General features: G+C 35.0%; 1 protein-coding gene across 3 annotated transcripts; it reads left to right on the top strand.

The window, feature by feature from the left end:
- Nucleotides 1-1,606: 1,606 nt before the first annotated feature.
- Nucleotides 1,607-17,710, top strand: ponzr1 (plac8 onzin related protein 1). Of its 3 annotated transcripts, XM_051113796.1 has the most exons (5): nucleotides 1,607-1,849; nucleotides 1,946-1,972; nucleotides 3,738-3,842; nucleotides 7,114-7,259; nucleotides 17,224-17,710. In XM_051113796.1, the coding sequence occupies exons 1-5, from the start codon at nucleotides 1,684-1,686 to the stop codon at nucleotides 17,350-17,352; spliced, it is 573 nt and encodes a 190-aa protein (XP_050969753.1). In that variant the 5' UTR covers nucleotides 1,607-1,683; the 3' UTR covers nucleotides 17,353-17,710. The 3 variants fall into 3 exon arrangements, with proteins under 3 accessions (XP_050969753.1, XP_050969754.1, XP_050969755.1); XM_051113797.1 differs by lacking the exons at nucleotides 1,607-1,849; nucleotides 1,946-1,972 and adding an exon at nucleotides 3,007-3,165; XM_051113798.1 differs by lacking the exons at nucleotides 1,607-1,849; nucleotides 1,946-1,972 and adding an exon at nucleotides 3,023-3,170.
- Nucleotides 17,711-20,855: the final 3,145 nt, after the last annotated feature.

Raw genomic sequence — 20,855 nt, 5'->3', positions numbered from 1 at the left:
CCCTCTGAGTCAAGTTTAATTTTTTACTGAAGACCACCACCGGAACACTTCTTTAGATGGAAAGTAAGGTAGATCTTTCTTTTTTTTTTTTTCTTCTTTTTTTTTTTTTACAAATATGTCAAAGTTTCATTCTAGTTTATATTTGGATAATAAACTTGTCATGCAATATTTTACTTTCACAATAAACACACAATCCAATATATGTATAATATGTATAATATTATAATATATAATATATAATATAAGAGTAGCTTTAATTTTCATTGTATTCTGTGTTTTATCTTTTCATTTGTCCAATTAGCTATTTTCCACTTCATTAATCTCATCATGGAAAAAGAAACTGTAAAGTCAACGTTCATGTTCAAAGGTGCTCAAACTTTTGAAAAGACTTGTCTCTAAGTTGGCAAGTCTGAAGTTCTTTATTCTAAAGAATAAAACGTGATTTGTTACTTTAAACTTAAGTCATTCACCTCCTTTTGTGTGTGCAGAATATTTTCATGAGAAATGTGGCAGGGGATCTTATAAACTAGTGGGAGAGTAATAGAGTAATATTCTGGTATTGCACTGAAATTTTGATGTACTGCAGTTATATTAGGCAATCATACTTTTTCGAAACAGACTCGACACCTGGAAGTGTTGTAACTTCTTTTGTTGCAATATCTGTAGACAAACACCTTTTTTGTATCAAACCTTGATTAGTGTTCCCACATTTATCTGCTACAAGTTAGTTTCAAAAAAAGCAATTTATGGCTAAACTCTGTAAATTAATGTCAAGTTACCTACAAATGGTGCATGAACATGCCCCACTTGTCCTCGTGAGGAAACAATCTTATAAATCAAATGTTTTTTGAAAATCTAAAAATGCAGAAAGTTTTATGAGAGGGCTAGGGTTAGTGGAAGGTGACAGGAAATTCAGTTTGTACAGTATCACCTTATTTTTCAATGTAGATGAAAGCTGTTTTCTGGGAATGTGTTAGACTTCCGGTTCATAAGCCGTCATAAGCCTTTCCCATTTTGTGCAGCCTTTAGATATAAACAGTTAAGTAATCTAGATGTTTCAATTATAAACTGATTGTATCAGTTGACAGTTCTGTATTTTTACACAAGGTCAGAAGGGTGGTTATTTTTAATATTTCTCAATAGTTACTGTTTTACTGTGTTTTGATCAAATGAATGCAGCCTTGGTGAGCATAAAAGACTTCAAAAGCATAAAAAGAAACTTATAACGCTAATGTAAATTATTTAAAAAAATATTAAATATAGCCTATATCAGAAGCTTTTTAGCTTACGTGACGTTCTTTTTAAATTACATTTTAAGTTATAAGCGGAAGCAGTGTTTTTCTGCAGTGAGAAGAGAATGCGGTTTAAGGCATGATTCCCCGTTCCCCATGCTGAAGTTGATGAAGTTTATGTTGCTGCACTCTGCACTCACTGAAAGAGAGTTTAGTATTTAGACATTGGTTATGAACCTACAAATGTGATAAATATTTTTGAATGCAGAACCTTGCATCATAGGAATACATCATAATGTTTCTTTTCTAACAGGACTAAAGTCAACATGACAGGCTGGTGCTGCTACAGACTGAATATTACCAAAGGGGCATTCACAACTGCAAAACAGTTCTATCGTTCTACCAGTTTACCGTTTCAAGATAGCTAGTTCCTCATTACTGATAAATATTCATGATCTCTCACCCAACCACATGCCAGTCTCTGATGTATAATTGCAATCTCTCCAATTCACCACCAGAGGTCACCCTCATCACACTCTTCAATAGGAATATAGAGGACTCATATTTGGACTTGTTTGTCTTCAGCAATTTCATGGATTGGATACTTAAGTCATCCTGTACGTCCACGTTGTTAATTTACCATTTTTTTTCTCTCACATTAATTCATTTAACGGATGCTTTTATCTTCTGCACCTGTTTTTGCTCCTGTCTAGATTGGTCTCTACTGGCATTTGATTCAGGTATGGGATAATGGAATGTGCTTCTTAATCTCAATATGTTACGTTTGCTTATATGTTTATGCCTAGTTGTTTTTGCTTATATTTTGCAGGTGGTAAATATTCCACCAACATAAACACATGGTACACAGTACCACATAGAATGACACAGTGGATGTGCTTAAACACACAGCAAAGTGTTAAGAACATAAACATAAAGTAGAAAACATGATATTTTGCTTTTGTGGTCCTTGTGAAAAAGAATAAAAGTATCTGTTCCCATTCAACTCAGTATCACTTGATACTATTCACGATCCCATTTCTGATGAAATGAGGCATATAATCTTAAATGTAATCAGAGAGCTCCATGAATAAGGGAATCGGAAAAGTATGCCCTTCTTTTCATATTTTGTATGGTTTTTACTATAAACACATAGCAAGCAAAACATGAGGTTTATTCAAATTCACCTGAGTCACCACCAACCATCATATGATACATTTTTACTTTTTACTTTTTTTTTTTTTTTTAGCATTTTTGGTCTTTTGTATTTACAAAAGACAGACAATCCATTATACAGAGATAATTGGAACATTATGTAGCCGAAACTTGCGTCTTTTTATCATGTGCTGTTCTCCAACTCTGGTCTCTGGGGGAAAAAAGCAAAACAAGTAAGCCCAGAAGACCTTGAGATTACCTCTGGCTCATCTCACATTTAAATGTTTAGCCCTGCATTCTCTGTAGTTTTTCTGAAACTTGTGACAGTTGATCAGTTGATTATATAATCAAATTTATTTTAGTAAAGTCACGAGTCAGGCAAAGATTGCACTGCTATGTGTGACGCTACGCAGCCGACGATATTTAATTCAGTCAGTAATTTCCAGTATAACAAATTCAGATGTTAAACTGTTTAATTTAAATTTGACACCTTTAGATTATCTCCCACTTTACTGGATTAGTACATTTAGTATATAATTATAAACAAAACCGTTTTACATGATTACATTTCTAATTTCTAGATTCTAATTAGGCCTATCAATAGCCGCCTATGTGTTACATTGCGTATGTGTAGAATTTACAGCAATTCGACACGCCTTCGATGGTGTTGACCACAAAACAAAACTACCGCCTCAGCTATAGTCTAGTGTGGGCGCTTCACTCTGAGCCAAGTTTCATTTTACACTGAAGACCACCACCGGAACACTTTTTTAGACTGAAAGTAAGGTAGATCTTTTTTTCTTTTTCGAAACATGTCGAAATGTTTCATTCTAGTTCATATTTGTCTTAAGAAATCCGAAAAAGTTAACTAAATTATTGCATAAGAAGAATTTGTTCTTTAAATGATCGAGTGCTAGATGCGAAATGATTAATTTGTAACAGTCTCTATGTTTAATTAACGCAATTTTACTTTAACAATATCCACACAATCTGAAAGTCTGCATTATAGCCAACTTGTAACGAGTAGCCTATATTTTCATTAAGTTTTGTATTTTGTCTTCTCTCTCGTGTTTTTTTTTTTTTTTTTTTTCTCGTCTTAGCTCGCCTCATTAATCTCATCATGGAAAAAGAAACTGTAAAGTTGACGTTCATGCTCAAAACTGTATAGCTTTACATTTAATCGAGAAATAGAATGTGTGGAAGAAATTAGCCAAGACCTGTTTCTTATTAAGCTGGCAAGTCTAAACCTGAAGTTCTTTATTCTAGCATGATTTGTTCATTTAAAGTCATTCACCTCCTTTTCTTTCTCCTTGTCTCCTTTTACTCCCTCCTCCCTCCATTTCTTCCTTGCAGTCATGGCGGCACATTCACAAACTACTACTGTTGTGACAACCCAGCTTGTCTCCTCTGGTACCTGGACCACCGGCATCTGTGACTGCTGTTCTGATATGGGCACTTGTAAGTCACCTACCGACCCCCATGACTTCTCAGTTCCCTTTTCTTTATCTCAGCTTGTTTGAATGTGAAATCCTACCTCATCCCAAACCTGTTTTGATACCAAGAAATCAGAGTTCCAGAGAAATGCTGGAAATTGCTGCAAAAAGTAGACACAGTCTTCCTGTTAAAGTGGTCATGACCTGAATTTTTGTATTATTTTAGTATGTTCCTTGCGGTTTACTTAATGTTAATTATAAGTTTTGTTTTGTCTTTTTTGCACAAAAAACATCAACAAAAAAACAACAAATAAATATGTGGAGAAATTATTATTTTCAACCCTCATTCTGACCCTCTGAAATTGACCACTGTTATGACTGGCTAACATCGCAGCGGAGAAAACAGTATTTTGACAACATAGTTAAAATAAAATGGTCTTTTACAGACAGTAAAATTCTGAAATGTACTTACAGTTTGTGATGCAGCTGCAGTCAGATCTAGGACTGCTTCATCTTTCAACAAGTTTCTTTGTGAACTCTCAATGACACGGCTTCAACTGTGTTGATCAAAAAACAAAAACTGGCAAAACATCTACTGCCTTGGCTATAGGCTAGTGTGGGTGCTCTTTTTTGCTGTAAAGCACCTTACCTCTGGGTCAAGTTTCATTTTACATTGAAGACCACCACCAGAACATTTCTTTAGACTGAAAGTCAGGTAGATCTTTTTTTTCTTTTTGGAAACATGTCGAAATGTTTCATTCTAGTTCATATTAAAGTTAACTAAATAATTGCATAATAAGAATTTGTTTCTTTAAATGATCGAGTGATAAATGCGAAATGATTAACTTGTCATGCTCACCTAACAGTCTCAGATGTTAAATAAAAATTTAAACCCTCACTCTGAGTTTACATGTTTTGATGTCCACATATTCAAGAAATTACAGTGGCTGTAGCTTTTCTATCATAAAAAATAGCCAAATATTAAAGATTAAGTGGACATTTGAATTAAATTTTGTTAAGTCAATATTAAACACTGATTAGATTGTGCAGTAAAGTGTAAAAACAGGCATTTATTATAACACGTAATGTACATTAGCGTTATTGTTTATAATACATTATGTATTTTAACAGCTTTGTTCAACAACACCATATGATTACTTGCTTTTGATACTTTATTTGAACTGATTACTATTGCCTCATGGCTATTATATATGTATTTTAAGTCATTAAGGCTATTGTTCACTAAGGTCTAAGGTTTTTTTTTTTTTTTACTACAAAAAGCATTAATTATAATTATCCGATTACTCAATTAATCGTCAGAATAATCGACAGATTACTCAATTACCAAAATAATCATTAGTGACGACCCTAATTTAAACCAAACATGTCAAAACGTTCTTTCACTCTATTTGTTCTGTTGACGACGGACTTCAGCTCGTGGACTGTGTCAGAAAGCGAATGTGCATCTGTATACTGTCTCCAGTGTAGACAAGCTAGTGACAGTGATTGTAATTTCTTTTTGCTTTTGACACGACACTCACATTTAGCGTAAACAAGTGTCAGGCGTTAAAGGAGAAGTCCACTTCCAGAACAACTATTTACAGATAATGTACTCACCCCCTTGTCATCCAAGATGTTCATGTCTTTCTTTCTTTAGTTGTAAAGAAATTATGTTTTTTGAGGAAAACATTTCAGCATTTTTCTCCATGTAATGGACTTGTATGGTGCCCCGAGTTTGAACTTCCAAAATGCAGTTTAAATGCGGCTTCAAATGACCCAAAATGCAGTTGTAAATGATCCCAGCCGAGGAAAAGGGTCTTATCTAGTGAAACGATCGGTTATTTTTAATAAAAATAATACAATTTATATACTTTTTATTGTCAAATGCTCGTCTTGTCTGCCTCTGTTACCTCTGTTTTTTTCCGGTTCATGACAGTTAGGGTATGTCATCTCATGTTCTCCCTCAACTTCAAAATGTCCTATATCGCTGTTTTACCTTATTTGTTAAGGGTGTTTGATCTTCTTTGCATGTTCACTTTGCAAAGACTGGGTCGGAACTTCTGCAGTGATGTAGGATGATTTTGAAATTATTTTTGAAGTTGAGAGAGAAAATATGAGTTTTTCGACATACCCTAACTGTCTTGAACCAGAATATACAGAGTTCAGGGATAGCAAGACCAGACGAGCCTTTGAGATTAAAAAGTATTTAAAATTGTATTTTCTTTTTTTTTAAATGAAAATAACTGATTGTTTCGCTAGATAAGACCCTTCTTCCTCAGCTGGGATCATTTACTACTGCATTTGGGATCATTTGAAGTGGCATTTAAACTGCATTTTGGAAGTTCAAACTCAGGGCACCATAGCAGTCCATTATATGGAGAAAAATGCTGAATTGTTTTCCTCAAAAAACACAATTTCTTTACGACTGAAGAAAGAAAGACATGAGGGTGAGTACGTTATGTGTAAATTGTTCTGGAAGTGGACTTATCCCTTAGACACCTGAACGCCAGTGGGCGGGGCCAGTGATGAGAAGATGACTATTTGTCGTTGCGTTGCTCTGGAGGCAGTGTTTTTGCAAACGTCTGTGCCCGGGTGACATCACTCGATCCAAACATGCTGTTTTTGGAGAATGATTAAATAAATGCTTTGTATATAATGAGGAGGAGGTTTTAAGCTATGCAAAACATTTTAATGGTACCTCTTATATGCCAAGACCTTTTAAAATGACCTCTTATATGCCAAAAAATCCAGACAAATTTGATTTCTCATGTAATGATTTCTTTAAAGCACAACTTGTCATTAAAATGAAACAAGTATTGATGTAGGCCAGGTATGGGCAGCTTTGGTCATAGAGGGCTACTGTCCTGCAGAGTTTAGTTCCAACCCTGATCAAACACACCTGAACAAGCTAATCAAGGTCTTCAAAATCACTAGAAAGCTACAGGAAGGTGTGTTTGATTATGGTTGGAGCTAAACTCTACAGGGCAGTGACCCTCCAGGACTGAAGTTGCCCATCCCTGATGTAAACCAACTTTTATGATGTCATCTATTTGACTTTGGTGCAGCTTTTATTTCTCAACCATAGTTTTTATGGCTTTATAGTGATATTATGTTTGAAAGGAAAAATGTAAAACAGCATGACATCACACACGTGGGTGTGGATGTGTATGTATGTCCAGATAGATAGATAGATAGATAGCTAGATAGACAGATGCGCAGCCCTGGTGTAGAACCTGGTGTAGAACTTTTAATTTGCTGCAGACCCAAAACTAAAACAACCATCATGTGTGCTGCAGGTTGTTGTGCCCTTTGGTGTTTCCCCTGTATGCAGTGCCAGACTGTGTCTCAGTTTGGCTGGTGTTTCTGCATGCCGTTGCTGGACTGCTGCATGGTGGTATCTTGCTGTCTCCGCCAGAAGATGAGAGAGCAATATAACATTCATGTGAGTTCATACACACACACACACACACACATGCAATTAAGAGAAGGACGTTTTATATACGACAGACCAATAGCTAAGTGCTAGAGTGCACACAGAGAAGATGAATGACTGGAATTAACCGCATCTTGTTTGTTTGTCTTTGGTGTTTTTGATGCTCTGTATTCACATGTTCCTGACACACAACAAACAAAATCTGTACAACTTTGAGCGAGCAAAAGTAGCCATGTATTCTGAAAGTAAATGTTTCTGCAATCACTATAAAAACCACACATATTTCATTTTATTACAGTCATTTTTTGGGAGGATTCTTAAAGGAGAAGTCCACTTAAAAAAAAGATTCACATATAATGTCCTCACCCCCTTGTCATCCAAGATGTTCATGTCTTTCTTTCTTCAGTCGTAAAGAAATAATGTTTTTTGAGGAAAACATTTCAGCATTTTTCTCCATATAATGGACTGATATGGTCCCCTGATTCTGAACTTCCAAAATGCAGTTTAAATGCGGCTTCAAACGATCCCAAATTAGGTTGTAAAAGATCCCAGCCGAGAAAACGGGTCTTATCTAGCGTAACAATCGGTTATTTTAATAAAAATAATACAATTTATATACTTTTTAGTGTCAAGCGCTCGTCTTGTCTTACTCTGCTTGGACTGTTTTTGTTCCGGTTCATGACAGTTAGTGTATGTCGAAAAACTCCCATCTCATGTTCTCCCTCAACTTCAGAATCGCCCTATATCACTGTTTTATCTTTTTTGTTAAGGGTGTTTGATCTTCTTTGCATGTTCACTTTGCAAAGACTGGGTCAGTACTTCTGCAGCAATGTAGGATGATTTTGAAATGATTTTTGAAGTTGAGGGAGAAAATACGATCAGAGTTTTTCGACATACCCTAACTGTCTTGAGCCAGAATACACAGAGTTCAACAAGAGCAAGACAAGATGACAATGGGGTGAGTACATTAGATGTAAATCTTTGTTTTGGAAGTGGACTTCTCCTTTAAATGCATGATAGTGTTTGCTCTCCAAAGAACATTAGCCATAACAATTATGGCTAAGGCGTTTACTGACTGTAAGTGTACAATCCTAAAGAGATAGTTTAACAGTAAATGAAAATCCTGTCATCATTTACTCACTCTCATGTTGTTCCAAACCTGTATGACAGTTAGCAGGGGTGGGTAGTAATGAACAGTATTGGGCATGTTACTTTTAAAAAGTAATTAGTTATAGTTACTAGTTACTTCTCACAAATTGTAACCGAGTTAGTAACTGAGTTATATACTGAGTCATTACAAAAGTCACTAATTACCAGGGAAAGTAACTATTGTGTTACTTAAAAAAAAAACAACAACATTTTTGTCACACAAAATGTGTAAAGTGAAATGAATGAAAAGTGTTGATCTCAGCATTTCATTTATAGTAAATTTGCTTTATCGCATTACATCAAAACCTTTTTTTTGACCGCGGCCTGCAGTGCTGAGCATTCTAACCAATCACACACGTTTCTGTTAAGTTTATGAATGCAGTATCCAGTCATAGGCATTTGGATTTGTCACCACAGAGAACTGCGGAGTTGCTCAGTGTGCACGCTCATTGACAGCATAAGCAACAAACTGCAGAAAAGAGATTGATTTTGCAGTGTAGATAGTTTCAGTAATTATAATGAGAGTATTTGCTATAATGTATAATTCACAGTTTAAGACTGAAATCATGGAGCACTTCTGTGTTTCTTCACGTCATTTATTCCCAGTTTGAATAACCGTTTTGTTTTTCATGCTACTGAAATAACAATATGTGAAGTCTTGATTGTCTAATCTGTAAAAAGGAATTCATAAACTGTTCATGTCATTCCCCTTTATTAGGCCTAATCGACATTAATGATCATTATTAGGCTACAATATTAAGAACAATAATCATAATTCTTTTTTTTTTCTATGACATTGCAGCTTCACCCTTTAATGAGTTATGAGTTAAGATGGTTATAAAATTGCATAAAATTGGTAGTTATAAAATCCAAAATGCTACTTTATCAGATTAAAATACTTAAAAAAAAAAAAAAAAAAAAAAAAAAAAAAAAAAGTTAAAATACTTTTCTGAAGACACTCGGTTCCTTTTAGAGATACATATAAAAACACATGCATCACATTGATTTGTTACTTTTACTCTTACTTGAGTAATTATTTATTTAAGTACTTGTACTTTTACTTGAGTACAGTTTTTGACTACTCTACCCATCTTTGACAATTTGTCATCTGTGAAACCCAAACTGAAGAATATTTCAACTGTTTTTGAACATTTTATTTGAAAAAGAGCAACGCTGGTCCAAAATGTTCATTGTACAACATTGGAACAACAACACTGTTCATTGGAACAACATGAGGGTGGGTAAACAATGACAGAATTTTCATATTTTGGTATAGCAATCTCTAAAGTGTCCTTGAATACTATACAATTGCTTATTTGTATCTGTTTCTTTGTAAGTACTTATACTACAACTTTAACTGTACTCTGATAACCACAAGATTTCATTTCCTTACGTAATTTCTCACTTCCACCTTTTGAAGAACTGAAGAACAGATGTTCATAAAGTTGCTTTTTCGAATGAAAGACAAAGAGAAGTGGCTTGTTTCAAAATTTTAAATTTTAATGGTTTAAAAACAGCTTGCGACTGTGAAGAAAATATATGATTCACCAGTTCGAGTGACACAATCGAAGCTCGTGAATAGTTGTGTAATACAATAAAAATAAAAAATTCAACTTCCAAAATGCATTTACACTACAAAACTGTGAATTCCTTCTTTTCACACCATCAGTCAACAGATAAAACATGAAAAAACATGAAAGTTGTGCAAGACAAGCTACACTTCAGAGGCTGAACATATTTTTTTTGTCTTTGTTTGCAAGGTTAAAGACATAGTTCACCCTAAAATGAAAATTCTGTCATTAATTACTCACCCTCATGTTGTTCCAAACCCATAAGACCTCTGTTCATTTTTGGAATATAAAGTAAGATAGTTTTGATTAAATCCAAGTGCTTTCTGACCCTGCAGAGACAACAACAGGACTACCACGTTCAAGGCTCATAAAGGTAGTAAAATAGTCAATGTGACATCAGTGGTTCAACCTTAATTTTATGAAGTTGCGAGAATACTTTTTGTGCAGAAAGAAAACATAAATAAATATAGCTGCAAGCAGCAATTATAAGGGCATATAAGGGCTTTGAGGTGCTATATCTTTATGGTGTAGTCCAAACCAAAATATACGACTAACATTTTCTTTTAGTTTTTTTATTTTTTTATTTTTTATTTTTTTAGGTTTTATAGACTTTTGGGTACAGTAGATCATGATCATCTTATTAAGTGGCCCTGTTATCACTGTCCAAATGCAAATGTTCAACATTTGTTTTGATAATTGTTTATCTAGAGATTCCAGAGAATTGCATTGCACTGGTTTTATTAATTTTGAGTTAAACACATAGAACTAGTTCACAGAGTAGGTTTTTTCAATATTTTTTTTTAATAATATTTAAATAATATTAAATATTTAAAGAACAGTTGGATTGACATTGATGGTCCAAGAGTCAAAGATGTTCAGAATGAGGAGATTTATGATATGACATGAAGATCTAGTGTTTGTGTGAATATGTTAGCATTTTTTTTTAGCAATTTAAGAAAATTTACCATAGAAAATCTGTGTTTTTGAAGCCTTTTTAACTGTTATAGTGCCACCTATGGTCCGATCTCCATGAAACTTTGCATGCTTGTTAAGAGTCATCTGACACATGTTCTCACCAATTTTTGTAAAGTTTTGAGTTTTTGTTTAGGTTTTATAGGCTTTTAGGTATGTGTGGCCACGCCCCTTTTCTAAATGACCCCGTTATAGCTAACCGAAGGACAAAATTCAACATTTTTTTTGATAATTATTGATCTAGAGAGTCTTAAGAACTGCACTGCTGTGGTTTGATCGAGATTGAGTGAAAAACCTAGGACTAGTTTGCAAAAGTAGGTTTTTAACATATTTGTGAATATTTAATGAATGATAAATTGACAGCAATGGTTCTTGAGGCAAAGTTGTTCATCATGAGGAGCTCTATCAAATGATATGCATATTGTGTGGATGTGCCGATTTCTTTCAAAATTCTTACAGAGCTTTAGGACCATGAGTCGAACAAGCCCAGTGAATTTTGATCGGCTTCCGTTAACCTTGTCTAATAGGTGCTCAAACTTCATTGGCCGATGGTGGCCATGTTTTTTGAGATACGCCAATGTCCTTATAGACCCTTATGGCACACCTTCACAACGATGAGTTGAAAATTCAACTTTTTTTGATAATTATTGATATTCACTGTCCAGGGGACATTTCTGCACTGGTTTGGTTCCGATCGGGCGAAAAACCTAGGACTAGTTTGCAAAAGTAGGTTTTGAATTTACTTCAAAATGGCAGAAAAACCGGGCCCCATAGAGCGAATCTGATTTTCTTGGCTTTTTATCGTCTTGACCCAAGGATTCCAAAAATCTTTTTGTCTGCGACAAACGGTCTAGGAGTTATGAGCGATTTCGCAATTTTGTTCGCTGTAGCACCACCTGTAGGCCGATTGGTCTGAGACTTTGATAGGTTCTTCCCAAATTGAGGTCTACCATCTGGCCAAGTTTGAAGTCTCTAGGACTTACGGTTTGGTAATAAAAATCCTTACAATTACAATAGGGTTTCAGCACTTCATGCTCGAACCCCTAATGACTTTATTCAACAATTTCTTCTCTCCTGTGTCGCTTGTTCACGAGTACCACAATGTATTTGTGATGCTGCTCTTGTGAATGTGCATCGAAGACTGACATAGAAGAGATAAATTCTTTCTTTTTTGTTTTGTTTTCTTAGCACTCTAAAAGTATTTTAGTAGCTTCATGAAATTAAAGTTGAACCACTGATGTCTATGCAGGGTCAGAAAGCTCTCAGATTTCATCAAAAATATCTTAATTTGTGTTCCAAAGATGAACAAAGGTCTTACAGGTTTGGAATGACATGAGGGTGAGTAATTAATGACAGAATTTTTATTTTTAGATGAACTATCCCTTTCAAGAGTTTAACCTGTGAATATATTCTTATCATAAAAATGCCAGTAAAATGATTAAAAATGCCCCCAAGATTTGATATATGGGGGGAAAAATGCCCCTGTAGGAGTTCTTGTTTTTAATATTTATAAAATATGATATAGTCGAATACTGTAACAAGCAAGCGAGTGATGTTTTTCCCAAATATCAGCATGATTGCAAATGTGATATTAATTATATATAACAGTTCAATAAACAAGAAGATAATATTAAGTGACTTACATTTTAGACACTATACTGTCTGTTTTTGCTCTATTTAGCCAATGAAAATAGTTCCAAACAGGGCCTAAAATTAACACTCGCCAAGCGCTAAAGGTAAGTAAAAATTGGCGTTGGCGAGTTTATGTAACAGTGTCAGTTGCCAGTTGGCGGGTAAAACTTTTACAAAATATAACAATGGAATGTAGTGAAAACAACAGACAGTTTTTAAAGAGATTCACTGTTTCTGACGCAAGCGAATAAAACAATCTTTTCCGAAGACAAGATTATAGTCATTAGCTGTTCTGTCATAAGCGACAAGAGCAAATCAAATAATGGAATACAAACGGCTGATAAGGTCAGAGCAGTGTGATGGCAAGCCTGTCCCTAGGCAAGATTCTAATAACTTTTACCTGAGAAGATATTGCTGCTTCATTTCAGAAGAATAACTTTTCCCTTCCTTATTCTTCATAACCCGAGAATGTGACGACACACGGCTACGCCGCCTAGACGGTAAAGTATAGTTTGAAAGGCTGTGCATTCGGCTGTATACGCGGCATACGCTGAGCCGCTTCAAACAGATGAAAATACACACAATTATGTCAAAATACGCCGTTTTTGGTGAGCTACCTTGTAAACGTATTCTTAAATGAGGTATGAAGTCTTAAATGACTGTGAAGAGTTTGGCCAGATCCGCGTCATGTGCATCAGGTTTTAAAGAGACCGCGCAGCTTTTAAAGTGAAACCTAACCTGCTGAAGTTTGTCACTGAAGTAAATCAAAGAGCAAAAGAAAAAGAGAAATCATCACTCGCCTGATCTATTAACTTTTGTAACTTGAAGATAAACTAATCTGTATAGTTCATGCAATTACAATTTATAGTTTATGTGAAGAATGTTTTAAAATCGCTTAAATTAAAAAAGTTGTTACACATTTCCTAAAAGCCTAAAAATAAGAAATAATACCTTTCAATTATACTGTAATGTTGAATGGCTATAATTAATAGGGAAAATTGAGGGGAAATGCCTTTAATAGAGACACCAGTAGCAGGACAAATTAAAAACATTGTAAATATGTTTAGTCATTGCAGTTGTAAAAACTGCCTGTTTTTGCCAAAAAAAAAATTGTCACGTCAACGCCCTTGGCGGGTGTGGCAGCAAGTTAGTTTTAGGCCCTGGTTCCAAACAAAGTCAGAACAGAACACAGCAGTGTTTAGTTTGACTGTGCGTGAATCATTGATTGCCTGACCCATTCATAAAGACAGTCGCTTCATTAATTTCTGAATTCATCAGCTGTTTTCAATGAATTCTTCAGTAAAAAAGACAGTAAATACCTACTAGCAGTAGGTGTTCCTAAAACAATGTAAGCGTAGAGCCCTGCCTTTATGGATGTGCAGCATAGCCACATTAAAGCCTGAGTACATACTATAAACCCACAAAAGTGTCTCATCTCCGTCAGAGGCACTATAAACCTTCATTAATGATTGAAGTGCACTATGACTTAAGTCTTTAGCTATGCATAGCCATTTAGCCTCCATGTGAAACCAAACCATGTGAACTTCACCTTGCGTGACTGAACTTACACAATACATGGCTACTTTGAATGTGTTGCTTCACGTGAATGCTTTTACTTAATGCACCTGAATAACTGTTAAGAAAAACATGTCAGGAATCAAAGTCACATTAGCCATTAACCAACGGGCGTGTACTTAGTCAGGCTTTGTTTTTTGACGTGTGCTCTATTTTAGCCGTTATCATTCTTTTCTTTATAATGAAACCCCTCATTAGGTTTAAGTGAGAGAATGAATAATTAACCTTTAGCATGTTACCTTTGATATATCCCCACTAACTTCATGTTTTAATCCACCTTTTTCTTCCTGTAAGAGCTGGCGCAGCCATTTGTAAATTTTATGGGTTTGGCTTCCGGTCTCATCCACGTCCCGGTGTTTTTATAGTTGTACAAAACAGCTTGTTTTGCTGCTTGATAATGCAAATTGCTGTGTCTAACCATAATATTTTAATGTGTTTTTTTTTTTAATTATGAGTACACTGGTTTGTAGTGCAAACAGTTTTACTGTTTTCTGTAGCAGCTGATGAACTTGAAGTCTCACTCATAGGCTTACTTCTGCTTTGAAGAAAAATTTGGATAGAAAACAGGCAGGAAAGGAAACTTAGGGCGCATTACACTACGCACACTTGTGGTCTTGGCCACTTGAGAGCATATTTACATAACAGGAAGTGCACAAGAAAGTCTCAGTCAGAAAATTGCCAAAGCTCAGTGCAGTCTAAAGTCCTGTTCACACCAAGGACAATAACTATTACATAGGGTGACCATATTTTAGTTCGCTAAAATTAGGACAGTGGGGGCCGGATGCATGGGGGCCAGGGCTTGGGGGTTAAAAAGCCACCAAAGTAGCACAATGACCATATCCCATATTAAAACTCAAAATATTTCATTTCCATACATAAAATGTGTATTTTTCAGTCACCCTTATGCAGATGGATCATAAACACAGCTAAAAGGCTTCCTACATGTGGCCATCACAAAACGTGCACAGTTTTATGACAGGTAGAATGCAAAATGTTTCAATACAAGCATTTCAGTCAAATGTAATTTATGCAATATTATAAACATTTAACCCACGGGAAAGAAACTAATCCTTCGCAACAGTTTAAAATCAGCCCAGTTCTGTGCCAAAAAATGCGGATTTGGAAAACCTGCATTTAACACAAGCTGCAGGAATCAGATTTAACTGTTCATCAGTCAAGTCAGGACAAGAGTAAGGAGAGATGACTGACCAATCATGCTGGAGGATCTGCTACTCAACAGATAATGTAGTCATATATAATCATATGCTTCCTTTATACAGAGTATGTGTGATTGCGAAATTAAAAGTGCAAGTAAATAGTCGCTCATTCCAAAAAGATTTAAATACTCCACATATGATAGCAGCAAACTATCTTTATAATCATTAAAAACTGTCACTTGTCTTAGTTCACTGTGATCTCACAAACTTACTTTTTAATTATCAAAGCACTCTACACTGCATACTAAATCTGTTATTTACATCATCTCTACATTTTGTTTGTTAAAATGAATTACAAAAACTGCAGTCTGCTTTCACCATCTGTGCTGTGAGAAGCAATACGTGCAACAGTAGAGAAGCATTTCTATTGACCGCAGTCTGCATTAATTATGGTCAATTACAAAAGACGGTATTGCACAGTGAAACATAGACACAGATATTCTGCTACATTTTTAGTCTATATTGCACTACGTTTATGTGCAGAACTGGGATGCTTTTGTAGTTGTTTGAATGGATAAAATATAGAAATCACTATCACTTTAATTTCCAAATAAAACTGAACTGAAATGCTGTTCCCCCTTGAAATTCTTCTGGTCCTTGACCAGCAACATGACCAGCATAAACCAGCAAAGGACCAGCTTAAACCAGCATCAAAACATACCTAACCAGCATCCCAACATCAAAACATAGCTACCAGCACATGCTGTTTTTTTTTTACCAGGGAACCTGCTAGCAACATATTAATCATGTTAGAAACATGCTAGCATCATGCTAATCATTCTAGAAACATGCTAATCGTGTTAAAAACATGCTAATCATGTTAAAAACATGCTAACAACATGTTAAATCATGTTTGCAATGAGCTGTATCATATTAGAAATGGCTTAACATCTATCCTATCTAATCTACCTAAATAAACTTTCAAACTTAAATCTCCCTGTTGAAGCATATGCTGATTAGGTATGTTTGGAAGCATGGCTGCTGGTTTGAGCTGGTTTAATATGGTCCTAAGCTGGTCCTGAGCAGGAGCTAGTTGCTTAGGACCAGCTTGGGACCAGCTAAGAACCAGCTACCAGCTTAAACCAGCTCAAGACCAGCTAAGGACCATCTTAAACCAACTGAAACCAGCAGCCATGCTTCAAAACATACCTAACCAGCATATGCTGGATTTTTCAACAGAGTTTATAACTGCTTCAATCTTTCAGGCTTTCTTGAGTCAACCTCAAAGTTAATTAACAGACTTTATCCACCTAGAAATCTTTTAAAGTTGTTGTTTTTCTTGCAAAACTGAAACTAAAAATCAGTTCTATCTCTGTTACCGCTTCAGTGTGTAGAAACTAAGCATATCTCATCTTAAGTCATCTTCAGGAAGTCGTATTCCCTGAAATGATGCAAGGGAAACCTACAGTGTGAGATAAATTATTACTAGATACTACAAATTATTTGGTAGTAACACATAAAGCACTGCATATTTTATTGGTGCAGAGGTGATTATGTGTAGTTTCTAAAACATTTGCAACTGATTTTTATCACTTAAAGTTAAAGAACTTAAAGAACTTTGAAGCACCACAATTCAGTTTTTCCCTTTACACTTTGCCCTTCATTTTCTAAATGACTGTTAAGTTGTCTCTTTGTAACAGAGACTACTTAACAGTCATTTAGAAAATGAAGGGCAAAGTGTTGCAGTTTTTGCACCCTCTTCAACACTACTAAATACAGAATACACATCATAGTCAAAACCACAGGTGTGGGTGTTGGGGAAAAACTGTTTGTCAAGTCAATTCGATCTAATAAGTAATACTAATGTGTTTTACAAATATGAACTGAGTGATATTATTAAACCGCTTTCTTCCTCAGGGTTCCTGCTGCGACGATTTTTGCACTCTCTGCTTCTGTTATCCATGTGCCTGGTGTCAGATGTCTCGTGAAATTAAGATGCGTGCTCGTTCTGGCACTGTGGTTACCCAGCAAATCACACATAGTTAGAGATCTGTTTTGCTGTGAGTTATAGTAGAAAACAGATGCCCTCTACCTGGCGGCAAAGTCTCTTATTGCATGCTTGACTTCATTTTTTTTTTACAAAGTTCACACCTGTTATTGTGCTGTTGCACGACTCTTTAGTAGTGCACAAATGTTTGTAACTCACTTTTGTCATACTGTTACAAATGACAAAAAATAGGCACAACATAAACATATGTTATGTGAAAATCAGATAAATAATAAAAAACATCCTTATTGCTTCAATGTTATAACAAAAATAAAAGCTTTGTTGGTGTATAATCATTCAGGTTTGTATTAGTTGGAATTTTTTCATAAATAAAATGATTGATGAGTACTTAGAAAACCTGTTCTGGCATGTTTATGATTGTTTACATGTGTGCATGTAAAAACAAGATCACGACTATTGCATCACCCACACAACAATTTTTGAAATGATGTCTGTCACACCGTCTATATATAAAATTACATCCTAATCCTGTGTGAAAAGTGTTATTTCTATATAAAGGTGATATTCACAAAATGCAAATAAAAGACTCAGAATTTTGAATACGGTATTTCACCATGGCTAGATACTTTGCATATTTGCAAAGCTTTTACTGTATGGTTCCAAACATTAATCTCTGCATTGTGTTGCCCTGGCAACAGTTCACCACTTGTCACATCATGTTTGACTAACTCTAAGGCTGATGTTACATGGGGCAACTTTTTGAGCAATGTTGCCATCAACGAGCAACCAGGTGAGACACAGGTCCCATGATTGATCTAAAGTATCCAGATAGAAATTTGTTACCCATTTTTAGTGGGAAAGTATCTGAGCAACATTGCTCAAAAAAGTTGCCCCGTGTATCATCAGCCTAATGGAAATGCTTTTCCTCATATGCCTACTGTACATTTACCAGTACTGTAATATTGTTTACTTTCTCTTGGTGATGTTTGATTTTGGATTGTTCTCAGGTTTCAAGCTCCATTTTCTGTTGATTCTGGCCATTGTGTACTGATGTTTTTGACTCTTAATGGGTTTAGCAAGGTCTATTGTCAAGTAGTAGTTGATTTTGGCTGCTGGAAAACCATTGTTTGTGAAGTCTTTAAAGTCTCTCTTTTTCTAACCTTTTCATGACATTGTTTAGACTGAAAAGGACCTAAAAAAATACACACATGCATACATTTAAAAATGCTCTGTGAACCATACTGCCACTCCCTAAGTGCACAGAATGTAGTGGGAGGCACCAGAACTAAGTCTAGAGGAGGCAACATATTCTTTTTGTGCTCCCCTACAATCCACCTCAGTTTTTTGTGATAGCATGCAGGCTAAATGCGCTAATAATAGAGATGTAGTGAGGTGTGTTTTTCTAAGCAGCTTAGGCTGCTACAACTCTCCTTTTACAGATGCACTTTTTATCATTCGTTATTTATGGGAATCATGTGGCTGATCTTGTTTGATCTCAGGATGGCAGCTCACTGTCACATGAACAGGGGCAGAGCAAGGGGTTGCATGGTCTGCAAGATGCTAATGATAAAAAAATAATAGTAGTAAGTGGGATCATGAAAATTAAATTAGTCTTTTATTTAGTACTGGCCTGAAAAAGATCATTTCTATAACAGATGTTTATGTATGTATAACTTAGAGTTGTTTCCTTCGAGAGGGCGAGGGAGGCAGTGTCTCCTTAAAATATTAGATGAGAAAAAAAATATATATTTTTTCTCACCAGTATTACAAAATTGAAGTATATAAAAAGTGTAGAAATCACTCGTTTTTCTAAAGAAACAGGTAAAGTTACATCGGGAGTTTGCGCCTTTCTCGCCTCCCCTGAACCCATTGAATTTTAACAGACATCCAAAGCGAGGCATGAGTTTTTTGGGGATAACTGAGAATGTATGGGGGAAAGTCACATGATATGAATCAAGTGATATGATTGGATACGACTGTTTTTTGAATTAACAATATAATGGCATTAGTGGGAAGACTAATTAAAACATTAAGACCTGGTTTCACAGACAGGGCTTAAACTAAGCCAGGATTAGTTCAATTATGACATTTAAGTAATCTTATAAAGGTGCCTTAGAAAAATATTACTGGTGTGCATCTTGAGACAAAACAAAGGCACTGATATACTTTAAGATTAGTCCATGCAAGTTTCTTTCTTCAGAAACAGGATATGTGTGAGGTTTTTAGTGAGTAATCAGAATACGTAAAAAATTGCTGTCAGTGACCAATATTTGCTGAGCTTTGATGACTAATGAATCAGAAAATCAAAAATAGGCCTAGCTAAAAGTTAACTATTAAAAAGAATAGCCGAACATACGTTCACAAATAAAATATAGAGTTTAAAGTGTTACTTTAGTTACTAAATGTAAAACACTAAAACACTTGAAAACTTACTGAGATTCATGAAATAGAGCTGTTGTTGGTAACACTTTCTATGAAGTCCATATTTATAATGCATTATAAGGGTATTCTTAAGGCATTATAATGAATGCATAATGCATTATAAAAAACTTTATATGTTATATCATCTTATAAATAATTATAACAACAATTATGATACAATTATAATGCTTACGCATTTGTGGTTATAACTTGTAAGATTATGATTATTTATAACACACAACGAACACCATATTAAATCTTTTTTTACATATATAATGGACTATATATTTTGATATTGTTTATTTAACCCCTTAAGCTCTGCAGTGTTTTTTGGAATTTTCGCCTAAATTTTACATACCCAAATTCAAATGTTTACCCTACACACATACAATGGAGGAAATGTAAAAAAAAATGGTGTCATTGGATAGAAAACCCTTTGAACTACAAAATATGATTGTAATTTTTCATAAAGAACATTATATTGGTTTTAAATATTACACTAAACACTAAAAAAACATAGGTGCTTTTTGATTTTTTTTCCAGAAGTTTTTCTTTCAAATATGAGCTTCTAAAGTAAAGTTATTGAATTATAACCAAAGGGAGTAAAATTGTCCTTTTTTTTTGCGTCTAAAGGTGTTCTTGTGAGTATCCTTTGCAAAAACAGGTTTTATAAAGCACATTACCCCCAGAACCCTATTTTACTATGTGCCATACCACTTTTCTTGATAACTGACTGAATTATGTTTCATTTTTATGTTTGTAGTAAGTAGTAAGTAGTAATATACAAAATGGCATAGGCGAATTACACCAAAATATCACATTTTGTGATTTATACAATCAGTTTTTTTCTTTCAGGAGACACAATAGTCTGTAAATTGTAAAATCCATGTGGTTTATTACATTCTAAAACAGAATCCACATGCTCCAACTTTATATCATTTCATTTATGTGCATAATTTTTGTCCCCTGCATCACCTTTGCCTGCATCACCTCTGCCTGCATCAGCATCAGCATCAGCATCATGCCTCCCTGCATCACCTGTCTGCCTCCTGCTGATCAGACGCGAGCTGCGCCTCTATCTGCTATTACTGCGGCTGCTCTCTGATCTTCAGAATGTGAA

This window comes from Labeo rohita, chromosome 7 (genome assembly GCF_022985175.1).
Source record: "Labeo rohita strain BAU-BD-2019 chromosome 7, IGBB_LRoh.1.0, whole genome shotgun sequence".
In the NCBI taxonomy this organism is placed as follows: Eukaryota; Metazoa; Chordata; class Actinopteri; order Cypriniformes; family Cyprinidae; genus Labeo; species Labeo rohita.
The sequence above is the reverse complement of the archived record's forward strand: the minus strand, read 5'-3'. Positions and strand labels throughout refer to the sequence as shown.

What these genes read in the sequence shown, in the direction of transcription:
- ponzr1 (XM_051113796.1), top strand. Translation starts at nt 1,684, where the DNA reads ATGATCTCTCACCCAACCACATGCCAGTCTCTGATGTATAATTGCAAT. An exon ending in TTGGATACTTAAGTCATCCT is followed by an intron (nt 1,850 to 1,945) that starts GTACGTCCACGT and finishes GCTCCTGTCTAG; the next exon opens with ATTGGTCTCTACTGGCATTT. An exon ending in CTGTTCTGATATGGGCACTT is followed by an intron (nt 3,843 to 7,113) that starts GTAAGTCACCTA and finishes TGTGTGCTGCAG; the next exon opens with GTTGTTGTGCCCTTTGGTGT.